At 57.2% G+C, this 21,830-nt stretch overlaps 2 protein-coding genes across 2 annotated transcripts in view; one reads left to right on the plus strand and one right to left on the minus strand.

Moving 5' to 3' along the window:
• Positions 1–12,404, plus strand: part of DNAH1 (dynein axonemal heavy chain 1) — a 76,341-nt gene extending 63,937 nt beyond the window's left edge. Inside the window, 23 exon segments of the mRNA XM_041763152.1 lie at positions 125–316; positions 1,502–1,669; positions 1,764–2,043; positions 2,046–2,230; positions 2,692–2,817; positions 3,465–3,584; positions 3,707–3,856; positions 3,951–4,111; positions 4,943–5,168; positions 5,310–5,505; positions 5,833–5,984; positions 6,592–6,788; positions 7,035–7,179; positions 7,434–7,592; positions 7,674–7,805; positions 8,738–8,908; positions 8,988–9,167; positions 9,234–9,410; positions 9,989–10,159; positions 10,316–10,446; positions 10,799–11,150; positions 11,463–11,697; positions 12,239–12,404. Of these exon segments, the coding sequence (XP_041619086.1) occupies positions 125–316; positions 1,502–1,669; positions 1,764–2,043; positions 2,046–2,230; positions 2,692–2,817; positions 3,465–3,584; positions 3,707–3,856; positions 3,951–4,111; positions 4,943–5,168; positions 5,310–5,505; positions 5,833–5,984; positions 6,592–6,788; positions 7,035–7,179; positions 7,434–7,592; positions 7,674–7,805; positions 8,738–8,908; positions 8,988–9,167; positions 9,234–9,410; positions 9,989–10,159; positions 10,316–10,446; positions 10,799–11,150; positions 11,463–11,697; positions 12,239–12,360 (4,128 nt within the window). The 3' untranslated portion in view covers positions 12,361–12,404.
• A 547-nt stretch (positions 12,405–12,951) lies between these two features.
• Positions 12,952–21,719, minus strand: BAP1 (BRCA1 associated protein 1). The gene is made up of 17 exons (XM_041763153.1): positions 21,535–21,719; positions 21,407–21,436; positions 21,243–21,297; positions 20,143–20,275; positions 19,656–19,775; positions 19,149–19,210; positions 18,924–19,066; positions 18,601–18,679; positions 18,046–18,169; positions 17,610–17,757; positions 16,937–17,121; positions 16,321–16,454; positions 15,311–15,789; positions 15,039–15,199; positions 14,675–14,767; positions 14,478–14,550; positions 12,952–14,279 (listed from the first exon to the last, which is right to left on the minus strand). The coding sequence occupies exons 1-17, from the start codon at positions 21,569–21,571 to the stop codon at positions 14,146–14,148; spliced, it is 2,190 nt and encodes a 729-aa protein (XP_041619087.1). The 5' UTR covers positions 21,572–21,719; the 3' UTR covers positions 12,952–14,145.
• Between the last annotated feature and the right edge of the window lie 111 nt (positions 21,720–21,830).

Genomic DNA, 21,830 nt, shown 5'->3' on the forward strand with positions numbered 1-21,830 from the left:
GGATACCCAGGCATGCCCTTTGTCTGTGGTAGTAGGAACTGGGTCTGTGGGATCTACCCATCTGATGGCTGTCCCCGCCAGGGGTACCCAGGCAATGATGAATCTCCACTGGCCTGACCCACAGGTCCGGGCCATGCAGCGGCCACCCCCAGGCGTGAAGTTGGTCATAGAGGCTGTGTGCATCATGAAGGGCATCAAGCCCAAGAAGGTGCCCGGAGAGAAGCCCGGCTCCAAAGTGGATGACTACTGGGAGCCTGGCAAGGGACTGCTGCAGGACCCTGGCCGCTTCCTTGACAGCCTCTTCAAGTTTGACAAGGTGAGCATGCCAGGCATAGAGTGGGCAGGCCCGTGAGTAAGCCCAGGAAGTGAGCAAAGGAGCCTGCCTCCCCCACCCCCCAGTGCAGGGCTCTTTGTTCAGTCTCCCTTTGCCTGACCATGGGCAGCCCTGTGGCCACAGAGCTGACTGGGACCATATCCTGGCCCCACAGGAGCTCTCTGGCTGATGGAGTGACTGTCACTCCAAAGCTCTACAGCCTAAAGAACCCCTCTCATGCCCTTTCCTCCCTGAAAACTGCCATGGCCTTGGCCTAGACTTTCACTGTCTGTGTAACCATCACCTTTCCCTTGGCCTCAGCTGAGGTTCAGCTTCTCCCATCTGTCTCTGGGTTTCTCTGTCTACTGTCTATCTGGGGCTCTCAGTATCCATGGCCATGTCCTCCCCCAGGGGCTGCTTCATGCTTAGGTCAGCCTGGATCCCACCCTCCTCTTAGGGGACCTTCTTCAGCCCAGAAAGTGGGTAGGGGATAGTTGCCTGTGCACCTGGCCCCCACCATCACCATGAGTCAGTAACAGGCCCCAAGTACCCCAGGCTGCACTGAGGGGGTGGAGATAATGGCCCATAGGCAGCTGGACCCCTAGAGACTTCCCCATTCTTCCTCCTCCACTTCCATCAGTCTAGAAACCAGAAGCCACACAAGCCTAATTCAGCCTGAATCAGGAGTGCTCATGGCCAGTGCTCGGGCTCCCTGTTCCCAGGCTCTAAGCTCTGGGAGTTCATGAACAATTCGGATTCCTGGGCTCATTCTGAACTATAGTGTTGGACTCACAGGGTGGGACAGGAACCCTGGGAGTGTGATGAGCTCCCCGGGGTGAGGATTAATACTCTTGAACATGAGCCTGGTTGGGCATCAGAGTCACTTGCTGTTCTCCACACCTGCTACGAAGCAGCCCTTGTCGCTAAACAAGTTTTACATGGGACCTGCATATTACCAGACCTTGAGACTACATGGTTTCTTGTGGCTGAAGTCTCTGATAGTATTATCTGAAATCTGGGACACAGAAGTTCCTCTTCCAGCAAGCCCCTCTGGACTGTGTTTATTCCCTAAGGAAGATACCTGTGCTGAAGCCTACACAGGGCATCAGTGTTCCTTAGCAAACCCCACCACCCCTTCCTCCCTGGGAAGCAGCCCCCACCCCCAATGCCCATGGCTTCCCTCCCCAGGACAACATTGGGGAGGCAGTGATCAAAGCCATCCAGCCATACATTGACAATGAGGAGTTCCAGCCAGCTGCAATCGCCAAGGTGTCCAAGGCCTGCACCTCCATCTGCCAGTGGGTGCGTGCCATGCACAAGTACCACTTTGTGGCCAAGGCGGTGGAGCCCAAGCGAGTGAGTACTGGGTACCGGTGGGGGAGAGGAGGGGGGAAGCTGAGGGCTGTCCCAGGGCCCCTTGGAAAGCTAGCCCTGACCCCTCTGCCTGCAGCAAGCCCTGCGGGAGGCCCAGGATGACCTGGAGGTGACCCAGAGGATCCTGGAGGAGGCCAAGCAGCGCCTGCGTGAGGTGGAGGATGGCATCACCACAATGCAGACCAAGTACCGGGAATGCATCACCAAGAAAGAGGAGCTGGAGCTGAAGTGCGAGCAGTGCGAGCAGCGGCTGGGCCGGGCAGACAAGGTCCACACATCCCTGCACGGAGGGCCCTGTGGGCTGGGAGGGTCTGGCAGGTTGGGAGGTGGGGGTGGCGGGCAGGTCCTACACCCCTTCTCCATCCCCTGGCCTGGCCAAGTACAGCCCATCCCACGGGGATACCTCTGCAGCTCATCAACGGGCTGTCGGATGAGAAGGTGCGCTGGCAGGAGACGGTGGAGAACCTGGAACATATGCTTGGTAACATTTCTGGTGACGTGCTGGTGGCTGCTGGCTTCGTGGCCTACCTGGGCCCCTTCACAGTAAGGAGCCTTTCAGCCCTCCCTGGGACACTCTCACGGCCATGAGGGGCCCCATACAGGGTGGCTCTCCCCTCGCTCACTCATTCGGCAAGCGCTTCTCAGGTGCCCTATCTGAACCCTGTGCTGTTCCAGGCATGGGGGATAAGGCAGTGCAGGAAAGCTGGCAGGGCCAGCTTTCTAGTAGGAACCTGAGCTCGCACTTCTATGCTTGCTGGGTACCTCTCACTCAGTCCTCACAGCCTCCCTGACAGGTGGGCCTTGTCATTAGCCCTGTTTTAGAGATGAGGGGCTGAGGTTTACAGAGGCCAAAGGGGTCACCCAAAGTGGGGCCTGAGTGCAAACGTCTTACTCCACTGCTGAACTCCACCTCTGTGTACAACTCCTGGGTGCTGGGGGGCAGGCGAGGTAGGAGGGCATCACACATGTCGTGGTGGGCGGCCCTGAGCCTGGCATCTCCCCAGGGCCAGTACCGCACAGTGCTCTACAACCAGTGGGTCAAGCAGCTCAAGAGACACAAGGTCCCGCACACTTCTGAGCCCACGCTCATCGGGACACTCGGGAACCCTGTGAATATCCGCTCATGGCAGGTGCCTGTCTGGGGGGTGCTGGAGTGACTAGGCTAAGCCAGGAGCCCCCTGCTTCCCTCCGACCCTCTTTCCTCAGTCCTCAGCCTGCTCAGAGATGCCTTCCCTGAACCTGCCTGGGCCCAACAAGAAGCTGTGGGTGGGAGAGGAGAAAGCTGAACACAGTGTGACATGGATCTAGCTAACTGTGGGCAGAGAATTCAAGGGGGGCTTTGCCAGAGTGGGTCGGGGTAGGATAGCTGCATCCATGGTGAGGTTAGGAAGTCAGATCTGAGCTAGACGCTGAAGGATAGATAAAGTTGGCCCAGGGAAAAAACCAAGAGGCTGTTGGCAGAGGCCAAGGGAGAGTATAGGCCAGGGTATAGGTGGCCTGTGGGCTCTGGGAGATGGTCTGAGTGAGTGAGGACTCAGTAGGCAAAATGGCAGACAGGCCCAGAGAAGGAGGGTGTTGGGATCCAGCCTGGGAGCAGGAGAGAGTAGGGGGTCCTGTGGGCTGACACCTGTGCACACTGCCGTCTGCCCCTCCCTCCAAAGGCACACAATTAGGAGAGGGAAGAGATAGCCGAGCATGAAGCTGGAGTAGCTGTCACCCCAGCTGACCCCGCTTGTGGGACAGCCCTGACCTGGTCTGGCACCTGATGCTCCCACAGATTGCTGGCCTCCCCAATGACACACTGTCAGTGGAGAACGGGGTCATCAACCAGTTCTCCCAGCGCTGGACCCACTTCATTGACCCTCAGGGCCAGGCCAACAAATGGATCAAGAACATGGTGAGCCCATCTGCCTGGTGCTGCCACCCCCATGCAGCTGGGCTTAGCAGGTACAGGGGCAGTAGCTGAGCCTTGAGCTGGCCATCAGCTCTCACAGACCCCACTTGCCCCTATGCCCACAGGAGAAGGATAATGGGCTGGATGTGTTCAAGCTGAGTGACCGGGACTTCCTGCGTAGCATGGAGAATGCTATCCGCTTTGGCAAGCCCTGCCTTCTGGAGAATGTGGGCGAGGAGCTGGACCCGGCCCTGGAGCCCGTGCTGCTCAAGCAGGTAGGCCTGCTGCGGCAGGGGTAAAGGGCAGCCCCACTCACTGCCTCACTGGCGAAGCCCAGGCCACAGCACTTGCCCATCCCTCCTACCGTAGACATACAAACAGCAGGGGAACACAGTGCTGAAGCTGGGGGACACGGTGATCCCCTACCACGAGGACTTCAGGATGTATATCACCACTAAGCTGCCCAACCCACACTACACACCTGAGATCTCCACTAAACTCACCCTCATCAACTTCACCCTGTCACCCAGGTAAGCCTCCAGGCCCCAGACCCAGAGCGTGAGCTCTTCCTGGCTTCCCCTCTTCCACCCCTGGGCCAAGACTCCCTGGGTCTTTCCCAGAGGCTCCAGCAGCTTCTTCCAAGGCAATTTGGACCTCCAGGCCTTTCTAGCACCTCCTCCAGCTCCCCTTGCTTGCCACCATTTCCAAATAAGAATCCCCCACCCCGAAGATCAAGAGCACTTGATTGCTGGGCAGGGCCCCTCAGCCTCCCTGGTCAGCGCTAGCCCCATCTTGTCCAGGTACCCTTCCCCACAGCTCAGCCCTTGCCAGCCCCTTGTGCACTTGCCCCCAGAGCTGCCCTGGAGCCTGAGTCCAGCACACTCTGGCTCCCTGCACCCAAACCCCATTTCCTGCCTTGCTGCCATGAGCCCAGGCACTATGGCTTTTGCTGGTCACCCGCGCAGAGCCCACAAGCCCGCTCCATGCTCTGGCCTCTATGTTAGTGGCCACTATTAACCTCGTATGGATGAGGTGGTGAAAGGCCTGTCCCTACCAGTCACCTAGCCCCCTCTTGCCAAGAGGAAGTTTTTCAACAACCCCAGCAACTCATGTATCCAACCACCTGACCCATCCTGGGATTCCAGGTTGCCACCTGGCATCTCACTGAGAAATGGTCACTTTGCAGGCAGGCTCTGCATTAGCCCTCCAGCCCAAGAAAGAGGCTAGGCCTCCCCGGATGATACTGGCAGGGATGCTGGGCTCTTGGAGCCTGGAGGCACAGGTAGATAGATGAGCAGGCTCAAGACTGGCCCTCTGGAGCCTCCCAGTGTTACAGACATGGTGTCCCCTTCCCCTGGCAGTGGCCTAGAGGACCAGTTACTGGGCCAGGTAGTGGCTGAGGAGCGGCCAGACCTGGAGGAAGCTAAGAATCAGCTGATTGTTAGTAATGCCAAGATGCGCCAGGAGCTGAAGGACATCGAAGACCAGATCCTGTACAGGCTCAGTTCCTCCGAAGGCAACCCCGTGGATGACATGGAGCTCATCAAGGTGCTGGAGGCTTCCAAGATGAAGGCTGCCGAGATCCAGGTCAGCAACTGCCTGCCCCTGCCTGCAACTCCTGCCTCTCCCCACCTACACCAGGCCTGACCCCTGTCCCCGCCTACGTCTGCCTCCTGCTCTTTGCCAGCTGGCCTGGGCCTGACCACCACTACCCCGCTGCCCCTCCAGACCAAAGTCAGGATCGCAGAGCAGACGGAGAAGGACATTGACCTCACGCGCATGGAGTACATCCCTGTGGCTGTCCGCACCCAAATCCTTTTTTTCTGTGTATCTGACCTGGCCAACGTGGACCCCATGTACCAGTACTCCCTGGAGTGGTTTCTCAACATCTTCCGCTCAGGCATTGCCAACTCGGAGAGGGCAGGTAGGCCTGGCATGCATGTACTCATTGACACATGGGCTCCCACTCTGGCACAGATGTGACACAGTTGGACACATCTCCACAACAGACACGTATGTGTAAACTCTTACCTGTGTTCACTTGCACATACTCTCATACTAGACATAACAGCACACACACACCCCTCCCAACCTCCTTAGAGCCCCTTTGCTGGGAATTTCACAGGCCCCCAGGGGATGCCCAGACTGCCCTCATGGTTGTGGGGCTGACCCACTGGGGTGGGCTGAACCCAGGGGCTCTTGCTATTCCTCACCTCTCCTCACACACTGCCATCACCTCCCTGCCCCACAGACAACCTGAAGAAGCGCATCGCCAACATCAACCGCCACCTGACCTACAACCTCTATAGCAACGTGTGCCGCAGCCTCTTTGAGAAGCACAAGCTGATGTTTGCCTTCCTGCTGTGTGTCCGTATCATGATGAATGAGGACAAGATCGACCAGGTGCATGAGCAAAGGGGCAGCCAGCTGGGCCGGTGACCCAGGACAGATGGCCTGAGGAAGTGCCCTGTTGCCAGGCCTGGGAAGGAAAGAGAAGGCCAGGCAGGAGGGTACAGCAAGAGTAAAGGGAGAGAGGCTCTAGGAAACAGTTCCTTGCTTAAAACAGTCTGGATACCCAGGGTTCATTGTGGCCCAAGCTGTCCTGTGAGCACAGCCTTCTCAGAGCCAAGTGTGCTGGTGAGCAGACAGTCCTGAATCCCCTAGCTCAGGCTCTCATGAGCCCCGGGTGTTTTGCTGTGTGTTGGATATCACTGCCGAGACAGTGAGCATTAACAGCCCAAGCCTTCGCCGTGTCTAGGTGCCAGGCTAACAAAACCCTTGGGAAGCAACTTAAATTCCCACTCTTCCTACTTTACAAAATGAGGAGACTGAGGCTCAGAGAGGTCACATCCTTTGCCTAAGACACACAGCCAGGAAAATGTGGAGCGGGGACACTAACCCAGACTTATCTGTCTGACTGCCACCCCCAGGGAGGACCCCATTTCTCTGGCTGAGGGTGGTAGGGGAGGCATTGCTGGGTGGGCACTAGCCTCCCCCTGTCCCCTGCCAGGGTGAGTGGCGCTACCTCCTGTCCGGAGGTTCCATCCAGCTCATGACTGAGAACCCAGCACCCGACTGGCTGTCAGACCGGGCCTGGAGAGACATCCTCGCACTCTCAAACCTCCCAGCCTTCTCCTCCTTTGCCCAAGACTTCACAAAGCACCTCTCAGAATTCCAATCCATCTTTGACAGCCTTGAACCCCACCGGTGAGCTGCACCCCAGGGCATAGCAAGGGTGGTCAGGTGGAGAGGTAAGACCCCAGGAACAGGCCTGCACAGGAGGTTTGTCTGAGGAGCCACCCAGGGTTGCCCTGCAGCTGTGGCCACATCTGTTCTGTGCCCTGGCTGTGTACCCTCTAGGCACTCTACTCTCCCGGTCATCCAGCCAGCAGAGTCCCTGGGCCCAGTGCCTTCCCACAGGTCAGCTCTCAGGGAGACATGGGCCTGTTGCAGGGAACCCTTGCCTGGCATCTGGAATGAGTACCTGGACCAGTTCCAGAAGCTGCTGGTTCTCCGCTGCCTGCGTGGAGACAAGGTTACCAATGCCATGCAAGATTTTGTGGCCACCAATCTGGAGCCACGCTTCATTGAGCCCCAGGCAAGTGCCATTCAGCCAGTGCCCAAACTAATCCCCACCTATGGGTCCCAGGGGCCTGGCTGCACCTGGACAGACCATTTTACAACCTTGGTCAGGCTGGAGCTCCTAGTCATACCCTCCAAAGTCTCTGGGAGTTTGCAGGCCTCACCAGGAAGCCTCTCTGAGAGCTCTCTGGAAGCTCCAGGACCTTCTGCCTTGTCCTGGTCCTGCCCTGCCTCAGCCCCAGGGACCCAGCATCTCTCCCTGACCCATAGGCAGCCAACCTGTCAGTGGTGTTCAAAGACTCCAGCTCCACCACGCCCCTCATCTTTGTGCTATCACCTGGCACTGACCCTGCTGCCGACCTCTACAAGTTTGCTGAAGAGATGAAATTCTCCAAGAAGCTCTCTGCCATCTCCCTGGGCCAGGGCCAGGTAAAGATGGTGTGGGCAGGGGTGGGGGCCTAGAGGGCGGGCTGGCTGGCCCCTCCCCGCTCAGCACTCCCGTCCCAACAGGGCCCTCGCGCAGAGGCCATGATGCACAGCTCCATAGAGAGGGGCAAGTGGGTCTTCTTCCAGAACTGCCACCTGGCACCGAGCTGGATGCCAGCCCTGGAGCGCCTCATCGAGCACATCAATCCCGATAAGGTGCGCTGCCCTTCTTGCCACAGACCCAATGTCCTCCTTTGCTGAAGAGGCTGCTAACGCGTCCATCCAGGACCGCCAAGACTGAGGGAGATTGTCCCATAGAGATCATCCTAGCCTGGCACACAGCACTCGGGAAGTGATATATGGATTAAACAAGCCTCAGCTAGATTTATCCTCTCAGTGGCTCCCTGAGTTACTGTTACCAGTGTTGATGTAACTTGCCCAAGTCCACCCAGCATAGACTGGTGACCCTGGGACTTGCCAAAGCCCCTATTCCTTTTTTTTCTTGAGGGGTAGAGGCAGAGGGAGAGAAAGAGAATCTGAAGCAGGCTACACACCCAGTGTGGAGCAGACCAGGGCTTGATCTCACAACCCTGAGATCATTACCTGATAAAGCCCATATTCTTTTTTCTAAGATTTTATTTATTTACTTATTTATTCATGAGAGACACACAGAGGCAGAGACAGAGGCAGAGGGAGAAGCAGTCTTCCCTCCGGGAGCCTGATGCGAGATTTGATCACCAGGGAATCATGCCCTGAGCCAGAGGCAGAGGCTCAACCCTTCAACTGCTGAGCCACCCAGGTGCCCCAAGACCATATTCTTTTTTTTTTTTTTTTTTTTTTTTTTTTTTTTTTTTATGATAGTCACAGAGAGAGAGAGAGAGAGAGAGGCACAGAGACATAGGCAGAGGGAGAAGCAGGCTCCATGCACCGGGAGCCCGATGTGGGATTCGATCCCGGGTCTCCAGGATCGCGCCCTGGGCCAAAGGCAGGCGCCAAACTGCTGCGCCACCCAGGGATCCCCCAAGACCATATTCTTAATTAGTGGTCTGCACAGCCTAGCTTGGCCCAGCCCACCCAGGGGGAGGGTCATGCTGCAGGTGGCCCAGAGCTCCTGGTAGGAAGGAGCTCATGTGGTATGTGGCCACCAGGTGCACCGGGACTTCCGCCTGTGGCTCACCAGCCTGCCCAGCAACAAGTTCCCAGTGTCCATCCTGCAGAATGGCTCCAAGATGACCATCGAGCCGCCGCGTGGTGTCAAGGCCAACCTGCTCAAGTCCTACAGCAGCCTCAGCGATGACTTCCTCAACTCCTGCCACAAGGTGAGGTGTGAGGGGTACACCCTTCCCCATCGCCATGCCTGGGGCCTGGCCCTGCCCCTCACTCCCCTGCCTCTCACAGGTGATGGAGTTCAAGTCCCTTCTGCTATCCCTGTGCTTGTTCCACGGGAACGCCCTGGAGCGCCGCAAGTTTGGGCCCCTGGGCTTCAACATCCCCTATGAGTTCACAGATGGGGACCTGCGCATCTGTATCAGCCAACTCAAGATGTTTCTGGATGAATATGAGGACATCCCCTACAAGGTGGGCCAGGGACAGGCTAGGGCGGGGTGCTGGGTGCTTGTGGGGGCCCTCACACCTGCCCCGTAGGTCCTCAAGTACACAGCCGGGGAGATCAACTATGGGGGCCGCGTCACTGATGACTGGGACCGACGCTGCGTCATGAACATCCTGGAGGACTACTACAACCCCTCCGTGCTCCACCACGAGCACAGCTACAGCGCCTCAGGCATCTACCACCAGATCCAGCCTACCTACGACCTCAATGTAAGCCTGCCGGGCTGGTGCCCTGAACACCCTCTGGTGCTGGGTGGGAGGAGGCGTGGCCCCAGCCCTCCAGCAGCTCCTTTTCATGGATTACCCCATCCCACAGAGATAGCCACAGTGAGGAAGGTGGACACCCAGTCTCTGCCCCTGGAGCTCAGGCTGTGTGGGGAGAGGTGAACTCTGGCTTCCCGGCCACAGCCTGAGCGTAATTATTCAATTGAGGCAGCAGCAGCTCCTCCAAGGGGTCCCAGAGGAAATGGTGCTTCTGCTAAGATGTGTGGCGGAGCTGGCAGGGGCCGAGTTGGCTGTTGGAGTGTGGATCATCATTGTAAGGAGGGAAGCGTGACTGCTTGGAGGAGTTGAATGAAGGAGCAAGGAGCAGCATGGTAGGAGGAAAAGGGCTGGCGGGGGAAGCAAAGGCTCCCCACACAGTGCCTCAGAAGCCATGCAGTCCCAAGAAGAGAGAGATGTGTAAGGGTTACAAGTTGGGGAGACAAGTGAGAGTTGTGCTCAACTGGAGGACCACCCACTGGCTAGGGGTAGAGCGAGGCTTCAGGTGTGGCCTTCCCACCCTCTAGGGCTACCTCTCTTACATCAAAGGCCTCCCTCTCAATGACATGCCTGAGATCTTCGGCCTGCATGACAATGCCAACATCACCTTTGCCCAGAATGAGACTTATGCCCTGTTTGGTGCCATCATCCAGCTGCAGCCCAAATCATCCTCTATGGGTGGCCTGGGCCGGGAGGAGGTAGGTGGCAGCAGGGGGAAGGGGCCCACAGGTTGGGCAGGGCTCCCCCCAGTATCCTGCCTGCTCCCCCAGAAGGAACTCTGTGCATGTGGAACCCTGCAAGAACTAAGGTGTGCTGGCCCTGACCCCCGTCCCCGTGTCCCTTTGCCCCCACAGATAGTGGAGGATGTGGCCCACAATGTTCTGCTCCAGGTTCCTGAGCCCATCAACTTGCAGATGGTGGTGGCCAAGTACCCCGTGCTGTATGAGGAGTCAATGAACACAGTGCTAGTACAGGAGGTCATTCGGTAATCCCCCTCGCCCCCCAGACCTGAGTTCTTATGGAGAGTTATTATTACAGAGAAATGACAGCAACAACTACTATGGGCCAGGTACCATGCCAAGTCTGTGCTCTAACTCAACCACATTTTATTGTTCCCAGTTCACAGATGAGTAAACCAAGGCCCAAAATAGTTAAGTGACCTAAGTTGACACATTTGCTAAGGAGCTGAGATCAGTACCCAGGCTGCCCAGCTCAGCTCTGTGCTCTTAGCCCCACGTTCCACCATTGTTTTTCTGTCTGTGGCCTACAACTGGGGAGTACAGATAGTGCCAAATGGCCCTGGACCACTGCTTGCTTCCTTGCCACTGGCCCCATAGGTACAACCGGCTGCTGCAGGTGATCACAGAGACGCTGCGAGACCTCCTCAAGGCACTCAAGGGGCTGGTGGTGATGTCCTCGCAGCTGGAGCTGATGGCTACAAGCCTGTACAACAACACTGTGCCTGAGCTCTGGAACGCTAAGGCCTACCCATCACTCAAGCCACTGTCCTCATGGGTCATGGACCTGATGCAGCGCCTGGACTTCCTGCAGGCCTGGATCCAAGGGGGCATCCCAGCTGTCTTCTGGATCAGTGGCTTCTTCTTCCCCCAGGCCTTCCTGACAGGCACGCTCCAGAACTTTGCCCGCAAGTCTGTCATCTCCATTGACACCATCTCATTTGATTTCAAGGTTTGCATACAGCCAAGGTCAGGCCAGGGAAAGGCTGGGGTATGGCCCAGACAGGAGGGGTGCCGAAGCCACAGCTGGCTGGCAGTCAGGGGGTCTTGAGTAGGGCTAGGGTGGCAAGAGCCAAGCCAGAAGAGGCTCTGAGCCCCCAGGAAACCCCTAGGGGCAGGACACAGACCACAGGCTGCCAGCTGAAGTAGTGGGTGAATAATGGGCACGTAGGCTCTCAGAAGGGAGTCTGTGCGTCCTAACCTAAATCCTAGCCCAGATTCCAGGTGTTTATACGTGGGGGGCATGTCTTTGTGCCCACCACAGGTAATGCAGCAGTCAGTGTCAGAGCTCAAGAAAAGGCCCAAGGAGGGGTGCTACATTCATGGGCTGTTCCTGGAAGGGGCCCGCTGGGACCCTGCAGCCTTCCAACTGGCCGAATCTCGGTCCAAGGAACTATACACAGAGATGGCGGTTATCTGGCTTGTGCCTACGCACAACCGCAAGACCCAGGACCAGAACTTCTACCTGTGTCCCATCTACAAGACGCTGACCCGAGCTGGTATGGGGCCAGGGTGGGGAACCCGCACCACAGGTGGGGGCTCAGGACTGGGCCAGCCTAACTGGACAGGTTAGCTGAACCGGATGGCCAACAGAGGCCGATCAGCACTCCTGAGAGCAACCTGGCCAGGACAGAGCTGAACCAGCAGCAGGCAGGGTAATGCCCAGAACTTGGGCTGTCTGTGGGCAGTGGCCCCTGAGCTCACCCTCCTCTTGCTTCCCTCAGCCGGCCTCACCCAGGTCTTGGAAGCCCTAGGCTGCTAACAATTCAGACGGGTTAATGGAGGCTTGAAGGGGAGGTGGGCCTGGGCTGGGTCCAACAGGGAATGAGCAGAGGCATCAGTTCTCCCATTCCCGTCGTCAACAGTCAGTGCCATAACCCTGGGCAGGCCTGAGCCTTGGCCAGACCCAGTCACCAGGCTGGCTCCCCCTTGGGTCAAGGCCCCTGCTTGCTCCAGCTCAGTTGGCTGAGTCCATTGCTTTTACCCAGTCCCTGTTCTTGTGAACAACAGCCTAACCCTCCTCACTTCCTGCCTGCCCAGGAACACTATCAACCACAGGCCACTCCACCAACTACGTCATTGCTGTGGAGATCCCCTCCAATCAGCCCCAGCGACACTGGATAAAGCGTGGTGTGGCCCTCATCTGTGCCCTGGACTACTAGATTCAGGACAGAGGAGCTGAGGCCATTAAAGTTGTTTTCTAAGCAGTTCCACTGAGCCTCAGCTGCCTTTGTCAGTGCCCCTCTTCAGGACTCACAACCAGGACAACAGTGGGGGTGAGGGGCTGCAGCAGCCTCAAGGGTGATCGTGGTGAGCAGTGGAGACATGGCAGAGGTAGCAGCTTTGACCTGCTGGACCTGTCCAAATTCAACACGAGTAGAGCTGAGCCCTCCAGGGGGCCTCTCCAGGGACAGCACACCAGGCAGGGCTAGAGGCCTCCTTGCCTTGCCTCCTCAACTCAGAGACCCAGCATCTGTTCAGGTCACAGGGCCATCAGAACTGGATGAAAGCCATGGCTCTCTCCTCCCAATGTCCTCTTCAGGTTCCACAGTCCACCCAAAGCCCCTCCTCAGCTCAGATTCTAACTCCTGGATCTAGGGTCCCAAGAATCTCTGCCCCAGAAGCATCGATGCCTGAGAATACTTACTTCTCATCTTTCTGATCACAGGACCTTGGGCCCAGGTTTGGTTAGGTCCTCACTCCTACCACAGCCTGGCCTGTAAATCTTAGGCCAGCAACCACAGGAGAGGTCATTTCTTAGGAGAGTTTATTCATTCATTGATCCAATATTTACAGGGGCCAGAGAAGTCAGCTGCTATACTGGCCAGCCATCCCCTGCCCCAGTCACTATGTACAGATAAGGGGGCTGCTTAGATCACCTCCAAAGCCAACTGGCAGAGGCCATGGAGCTACGTTTGGGGCCTGAGCTCCAGAAGACAGTGCTGGGCTCGTCACCCCTTGGCATCAGGCCCTTTGGGAACAGTGGGGTTCCAACTGGTTGTCCTACTTAGTCCTGCTGTCCCCCACTGAGTGCCCTGCAGAGGCTGAGGAAGCTGGCATGGCGGGGAGTGGTGTCAGCTTCCTGCAAGCTGCTCTGTCTCTGCTATCCCTAAGAAGAGGGAGACATGGTAATACTGAGGGGCTGGGCAGGGGCTCCTCTGAACCCCAGGCTCGAAGGACAGAGCCCAGGAGCCCAAGGCAGGCCCATTGCCAGGGCTACAACACTGAAGGCAAAGAGCCCCAGAGCCTTGCTGAAGCCAGGAAGGGAGTTTATAGGCCAAAAAACGGCTCTCTGCTCAGGCGTGGGACCCCATCAGGCTGCTCATCCCACCCCTACTAGGACACCCCGCTCCCCATCCAGCCTAGCAGCCGGGTCCCTGAGTTTGGAGCTCTCCCAGGAGGAAGAGCAGACCTGGCTTCCTCACAACAGGGACGATTGGTGGCTGAGGCTAGAGCAGCAGGGCCCAACACCCACCCAGGCCCCCAGCTGTGCCCCTGCAATCATGACTCCAGCATGACGCAGGGACCTGGGCCCACCAGGATGACAACTGTTGGAAAGAATGCAGTCAGGAAGCTGGCTATGTCAACACAGTGGTGGCAAGATGGGTTAGAGCCCAGAAAAATAGACGTCTCTGTAGGTAAAATATATACTCTGCTGCCAAGGCAGAAAGGCCAGGTCCTGCCACTCCACAGCCGGCTGTGGAGGAAGCTGCAGCACCTCACTGCGCCCCAGCTCCAGCTGCTGCTTCCAGAGCACTATGGGGCTGAGCGGTCCTGCCAGGCCCTGGGGCACAATGCAGGGAATCCAGCCTGGGTCCCATTCCCGGAGCTGGGCTCTCTGGCTGGAACTATTCAGTAATACTGGGAAGACGGGGAGTGGGGCAGGGAAGGGGCCCTGGTGAGGGCCATGCGGCAAGAGTGGGCTGCAGAGTACGGGCCGGCAGTCCTCACTGGCGCTTGGCCTTGTAAGGGCGCGAGCGTTTCCGCCTGTCGGGCTTCCGCTGCTTGTGGAGCCGGCCGATGCTGACCCCTTGGCGCCGCCGCACGGAGATGTTCTGTTCCACAAGGTTGGCCAGCATGCCTGCAAAGAGGCGGAGGCCACTGAACAGGTGGCTGGATGCACAGCAGCCACCCACTCAATGGGCCACAAGCCCCGGCCAGGAGCAGAGGCTCCCTCAGGCATCCCTAAGCCCCAGTCTGCTCAAGCCCCATAAGAGGCCTGAGGGACATGGCTCTCAGCGGGGCATGCCAGGTAAGATGCAGTGCCAAGTCCCCTCACCTTCCTGGGCCAGCATGGAGATGAAGGTACAGATGAACTCATCGTAGTTGTGGGTCCGCCTCTGGTCATCAATCTGTGGGAGAGAAAAATGAACACTGTAGCCCATTGCCCCAGAGCAGCTGCCAGCTGACTTCAGGAGGTTGCATCTCGGGGAAGAGATGGGCAGAGGACCAGCAGCTGGGAGAAAGGTGACCCACCTTGAACTTCTTCCTCTTCTCCACTTCTTCCTTGAGGCAGGCCTCATAGTTTGCAATCTCTGCTTCCACACACTTCAGCAGTGCCAGCAGCTCCTGCCAAAATCCCGCAATGCCCCCCTGAGGGGGGCTGGCCAGCATCAAGTCCCCCCCACACACCAAGAGGCAGCTGGAGGCAAGGAGAAGCAGCCAGAGTCCACAGAGCCCACCAAGGCCCCTGCTGCTCCCCGACCCAGACAGTCTTCCTGGCGCCTGGCCTCAGCCACTAACCTTTATACCAGAACTCCAAGACCCCAGCACCTGAGCAACAGTGCCTCAGGCCCTTCCCTCTGGCAAGATGAGAAGAGAAAGCTGCAAAGGAACTCACCTTGGGGGAGTACTTCTCCCCACTCAAGGGCTCACCAGGCCTGGCCAACCCAGGCTTCTCTCTGCTGTCCACAGCTTCCACTACCTCCTTCTCTTCCGGGCTGCTGGACCCCTGGCTGCCTTGGCTTGGTCTGCTGCAGGGTGAGGAACCCTTCCCACCCTCTGGGAAGAGAAGGCATAAGAAGACCCTTCAGAGTGCAGGACACCTGGTGGTCACTTGGCCACCTCCCTCCTCAGTCCACCAAGTGGCCAGTGAGCCAGTCCCAGGCCCACCTGTCAGCGCCAGGGGACTCAGTACACCGTCCTCAGCGAGGTGCAACAGGCCCGTGCTGATGACAGGACCCAAGTCACGAACAGCACGATTGTAGCGGATGCAGTCAACACGCAGCAGGCTGTCATCCTCTCCAAAAAGCACCTTGGAAATGTGGGAGGTGACAGGGCTGGAGGGCCGTGTTGGGTTGGCTGAGCGGATGGGAGACCGCAATGGTGAGTTAAAAGCACTGCCGATCTCGGAGGCTGTGTCTGTGCTCTCGTTGCTGGGTGTAGGTGAGGGCTGTGAGTGTGTGGGGACTGCCACGGCTGGGCTTGCTGCCCCACTGCTTGTCTTGATGGACAGAGGAATTGAGAGGTCTTTCTGGGACTCTTTGAGCTTCTCAGCCAAGACGTTGATGGTGTTGGGCTGCAGCACCGACAGCTGCCCGTCTCCAGAGCCACTCAGTGGCCCTGGCTTCCCTGGACCCTTCCTCTTGTACCTAGGGGGCCCAATGAGAGGTGAGCCAAGGGAAGGGGATAAGTGACCCCGCCCAGCAGTGCCCACAATAGCCCTGGACACATCCTGGCCTCCAGGGAGTGACACTGCAGCTCCTCAGACTTGGTCCCGCACCCTGACCCTCCCAGCCAGGAACCCGAAGCTCAAAAGCCCAGCCATGTGTTCTCAAAGGACACGTCTATGCCAGCAGCCTCACTCTGGCCTTCTGCCAATGCCACGTCTTTGGATAGAACTCCTCCCCACCCCATCTCCTCCATCCCTGCTTCATCCAATCCTTTGAGGCCTAGCTGAAAGGCCACCTCCCAACAGGACATGCCTTGTTGTCTGGTTACATGTCTTCAACACTGCCCTAAGCCCTCCTGGAGTCAGCCCCTGTGTGCCAGCCTCCCACAGGACCCTATACTCAGTAGGTGCTCAGTGTTATATGCTAAAGGGCAACCTCAGACATGGGCTAGAATATTCAAGATAGGATCAGCAGTACTTGAGCCTCTAGTCTTCCAGAGCCAAGGCTGACCTGATGGCAGAGTTGGTGTTCTGCACGTCATCGTCCTCATCATCCTCATAGTCGTCCTCATCATCAGAGTACTGCTGGGGTGGGCGGACTGGAACTCGGCTGCGGCCCACACCTGCTGCCAGGTCTTCCTCCTCCTGAGGCAGAGACCCAGGGCAGCCATAAGCAGGGACCAGTCAATCCAGGCTGGAGATAGCACTCATAGGCAGAAAGGCAATAAGGCTCTCCAGCTCAAGTCCAGTGAACCCCAGTTACTCCAGAGCCCACCCTGGATTCCTGGGGAGGCTGCTGTCCACCCACACGACCTGCCTACGCAAGGCTTCTAAGACAAACGGAGCACCCCTGAAACATTTGCCTTTACTTTGCCAGCAAAACCTACCTCATAGAATAATACCAAGGAATGTGCCCTAACATCTTGCCCCAATGCTGTGTGAGTGGACTGAAAATTAGAGTTCTCTCTGCCTCTCTAAGCCCCTATGGGGGCTTCTGGGTAACAGAGAGACTTGGCCACCTAGGCCTTGGTATAGGGTGGACACCAAGGAACCACCTTAAGAAATTGCTTGTTGCAGCCTCTCAAGAGAATACTGGATGAACCTTAGCAAGGGTGCTCCCAGCTCACCTGCATGGGGGACTTGGCATAGTTGTGGTTGTCCAGGAAGGCCGGCAGCCGCTGAACGATGGGAGTGGGGTTGGGAGGAACCCCGTTGAGGCTGCTCCCTGGAGGCTTCACCACCAGCTTGGGTTTGCTGGGAGGGCTGTGGGTTGGGGCTTGAGAACATGAACCAGCTACCTCCTCCACACCATCTGAGAGAAAAGGAGCACAGGCAGGACCTTCAGCCAGATCCTCAGGATAACCCGTCCCCCACCCACCAGACATAGCACTGCTCCCTCCTCCTTTGCCAAAGAAGAACAGGTACACTAGCTGAAGGGATGAGAGTCAGCAAGCTCTGGGTCATAGGCCCATTATAAGACAGAAGGATGAGATGGAAAAAGGAAGGGAAGCAGGAAAAAAAAAAAAAAAAAAAAAAAAACCTCTTAAGAAAACCAGAAAGGGAATATTTATTCTAGAGAAGGCTCAGGGGCTGTGGTAATGTCCACCCTTTACAGGTGCCTTTCTTTAGGGGAGGACCGCTCTCCATGTTTCAAGGAGGGCTACAGGCACCTCCCAAAGAAGCCCCTGAACCACTGCCCAAGTGCGTCCATACAAGAAGACACGCTCTGCTTGTGCCTTTCAGCTCAAGCTATGATGGGGTGGCTATGAGGTGAAGGGGAGGCACCCAGATCCCTGGTACCTGTGTGAGTGCCCTCGGAGGCTGCTGTGGCCCTGCCTGCATCTAGTGCCAGGGGGGACTTGCTGCTGGCTGGTTTGGACTCCTCAGGCAGCTGTGGCTCTTGAGACTTGTGGGTCTGAATCAGCTCTGGCTGTGTTACCCTGATCAGCTAAAAACAGAATCCAAGGCTCAGAGGAATGAAAGCAGACCCCAGCTGCTCCGTGGAAGCAAAGGGCCTTGGCACTATCCATTCCTTCACAATGAAAGACAATAGCTGAACCCAAACCTTCTTTAAGAAGCTATTCCCACTCCCACCCCGAGTCCCAGCTTTTCCACAAGGAAAGCAGAGGATAGGAATGGTCAATTGAAGTTCAACAGGTCCACAATAAAGAGTGATCTGAGAATCAGAGACATGCGCCCCAGTGGGGGGAAGAGGGATGGCAGGAGGGGCCCCCACCTGCTGCAGGGCCTCCAGGACTGTCTGACGGTTCACCTTCAGCACGTGCAGCCTGGCCTCATACTTGATCCTGCGGTCGGGCACCACCGCCATCAGGTTGAAGCGGATGTCATGGTAGGGCTCCCTGCAGTCACAGCCGCAGCCGTGAGAGCAGCTCCCACCACAGCCCCACCATCAGGTTGAAGCGAACAAATTGGCAGGGCTCCCGGAAGTCACAACTATAGCCATAGGTATAAGCTCCACCCCAAAAGGCAGGCAGCAGCTAGCAGTGCATGCTAGGCAGCTGAGCTGGTACCTTCCGATGAGCTGAGTGAGGGGCCTTCAGCAAGTAAGCCAGCAAGCCTGGGCCACCTAGGGTTCCACCAAGGCCCCTCCCCAGTCTGTCCCAAAGCAGGCCATAGGCAAGCCTAGGTGAGACATAGGGCAAGGAGTTGGGAGGCCCAAGATCTAAGCTGATCTGGCCTTGCACAAGTAATGTGGCCTCCATTCTTTCCCTCTTCTGTGTCCCTCCCGATGGCACAGCTCCAGAGAGCAGGGCAAGCCTAAAGCCCTTACCCTGCAGTGGCCAAGCCGATACGTTCCATGATGACCCGCCGAGCCTTGTCTGTCCACTCCTCATCCTCCCCCCAGGGCCCTAGGGAAGACCAAGATGAGGAGTGAGCAGGTGGGAAGCCCGGAGTTTGGGTAGGTCGGGAATGGGAAGGAAGATGGAGAGCAGTTGAGTCAGGGAGTCTGGGGTAGTCAGATAGTGTGTGCAGGGTGCCTTCCAGCCAGAGATAGATGTCAACTCCCACCCCCTGCCACTGGGTCCCAAACACCTCAGGACCCTGAGCCCTAGCTCCCCAGAAGGTAAGCAGAAAAACCCAAAAGGTCCCTACCATGGTCAATGGGGTAGACCTTCAGCCCATCCAGTTCAAAAAGCCGGCCCGTGATAGGCACATAGCTGACAAAGTGGAACGCCTCCATCGTCCGCACAGCACTAAGGCCATTCTGCTTCTCGGGGAGGTGGCGTGGCTCTGGCCTAGGGAAGGACATACTCAGGGCCCAGAACAGGACAACCCTTCCTACCCCAACTCCCATCAGTTCCCACAGCTCCCACACACCTGGCATGGCTATTATGTGCCTTGGCCAACTCTGGGGCATTGCCAATTGCATATCCTTTGCTCTAGAGAGAAAGAAATAAGACATCAAAACAACTTCTCAGCTGGACCTCAGGGTGGGAAGCAAAGCTCTGGAGAATAGGCCTGGAGGCATTCCAGGAACCTGAAGAAGCACAGACGGATTCTCCTGAGAGGTCAGTGGGGACAGAAGAGAACTCCTGAGCCCCAGAAGGATGGAGTTATTCTTGCACATTATGAGTGGACACTGGAGAGCAACATGGCCAGACACAGACCTGACAAAGTCCTAACAGAGTGTCACTTAAGGAATGTTCCTTTCCTCAGGTCTTTCCTGACAATTGGGACTAAAATTTAAGGGTCAAACATCATGTAAATAATTTGAAAAGGAAATGGCCTCATGGTGTCAAATGCCATGTGGTAGCCTTACAAGTGGACTTGGGAGTCAGATGTGCCTGGCAAGCTGAGAGCCAGGAGTGAGGTACCACGACCTACCTCTGGGCTGAAGCCTTTGGTGAAGTCCTTCATGCGACTCAGGGTGGGCCCCAGGTCCACACTGCTGCAGTTCAGGAGCACACTCAGCAGGGCATGAGTGGCACAAGAGTTGGGGATCAGCTGTGAAACCCAAGAACAGTCACTCACATGCAGCATGCCTCACCCCAAGCCACACTCATTGAGAATGGGGACCCAGAGAGGGACAGTCCTAGCTGGACAACAAAACTCATCAGCTTCCCTCACCTCCCCCCACATTTGTTCATTCAACTAAATACCCAAGCGTCTGAGGACTCAGCACCACCCTGCTCTGAAGATACTCCCTTTTCTTTAATGAATAAGCCTCAGTTCCTTCTGCCAGAGGACTTCTCTAATCACCACTCCTGTTATCTGCCTGTCTTCTCCTCCTCCTGCCTTCCCCAACTTCCACTTCCCAGCAAAGACAATGGCAGTATTCCACCCTCCAAACAGAACACAGAGCCCAGCAGACCTGATGGGCAAAGAACATGTTATTCACAATATCATCATCAATCACGGACGTATCATCCACCAAGGTAGAGACCTTGCGACGGGATCGGCGCTCTTCGATCCATTTGAACAGGAAGATGAATCCATACACTGGGCTGGGGAAAGTAAGGGATAAAGCTAAACCAGTCAAGACGGGGAAGGCAATCAGCCTCCCCTTTCTTTTCCTGCCTATTCCCATGTATTGTGTTGCCACTCAGGTGTCCTTCCCGGATCCCACCTCTACCCTGGCCTCTTTCCAGCAATGCTCAAAGTGGCCCTGAGCCCTCACACCCAGAAGCCTGCCGCAGGGAGTCAAGCTCAGCTTCTGGCTGTGATGCTCCAGAATACCCTGTGTCCTCATGAAGTGTATGGTTCTGGGATAAGAGATGAAAAGCTGGAACCCATGGCCCACAACAGGGTAGGAACAGACTGGTAAGGCAAGAAAAAAACTCTGATCGAGGAATTTAAACACTAATTCTCACTGTGAACTCCAAGGCCTAGGCCCCAGGGCAGTGAAAGAAGCAAACGAATACCTATTGTCAGTCCCTTCTTTCCTGGGAGATAAAAACAGACCTCTCAGTTCATGCACTGTAGTCCCTCCACACCTCTATTCTGCAGAACCACCAAGACAAGGCCCTGAGGTTGGTCACCCAAGAGGGGCCTTGCCAGATGCCACACACCAACCAATCAATACAAGACCTTTATGAAGGGATTAAAGCCACCGGCACTCGGGTACATGAAAACAGAAATTAGTCAACTACAGTAGGCACTGTGTGACGTGGGTTCAAGAGAAGGGGCTGCCTTCCTGCTGGGAAACCAGAAAAGGCAGCTGAACTATACTCCAAAGGACGGTTAGGTTTGTACTGGGGGAAGGGGACTACTACACAAAGGGAGGTGCTGAAGGAAGACTGGGAGAAAACGAAAACATCAGCTTGGTCAGGAGGGCACCCAAAGACAGGTGCTTCCATGCATGAGATTTTATAACTGGGGATTCCTACACTACCTCCCTTGAGGGGCACTCCTCCCCTGGCCCTTCCCTTGCTCTCGGGGTGTAAGGGAAGGCCCTGGCACCAAGCCACTCACCCCTGACATTTGCTCTGAAGGTCATAGATCTCCTCCACCTGCACCCCTTTGACACCTGCGATCAGGGAAGGAAAGAAGTCGGGAAGGGCAGCCCCTGGGTGTGGAGCGAGGACACGGGAGTGGGCCCCGATAGCCCGGATCCGGCGGGTAGGAGCGGCTCTTACCGAAATCTTCCACCAGGAGGGTGAAGAGGCCTGGGTGGGGCGACAAGAGGGGCAGGCGGTGGTCAGGCGGGCGCGTTTCGGGCGCACCAGGCCTCCCCAGCCCCCGGCCCGCCCAGCGCCCTCCTCACCAGGGTCGCTCTCCAGCTCCAGCCAGCCCTTATTCATCTTCCCGCGGGGCGGCCCCTCAGCGCCATGTCCAGGCCCTCCCGACCCACCGCCGCCCGCGCCGGGAGCCCCCGCCGCCCCGGGGCCCCTAGCCCCACACACAGACAACGGGCCCAGTTGGCGTCACCCGCCCGCGCCGGCGACACTACGTCACCACGGCGCGACGTTCTCCGCCCCGCCTCTGGGCTTGTCTTCCGCTCGATCGATTCTCCAGGGTCCGGCACTCGCGCCGGGGGGCGGGGCGAGGGGGAAGGGGCGG

The sequence above is a fragment of the Vulpes lagopus genome, chromosome 7 (assembly GCF_018345385.1).
Source record: "Vulpes lagopus strain Blue_001 chromosome 7, ASM1834538v1, whole genome shotgun sequence".
In the NCBI taxonomy this organism is placed as follows: domain Eukaryota; kingdom Metazoa; phylum Chordata; class Mammalia; order Carnivora; family Canidae; genus Vulpes; species Vulpes lagopus.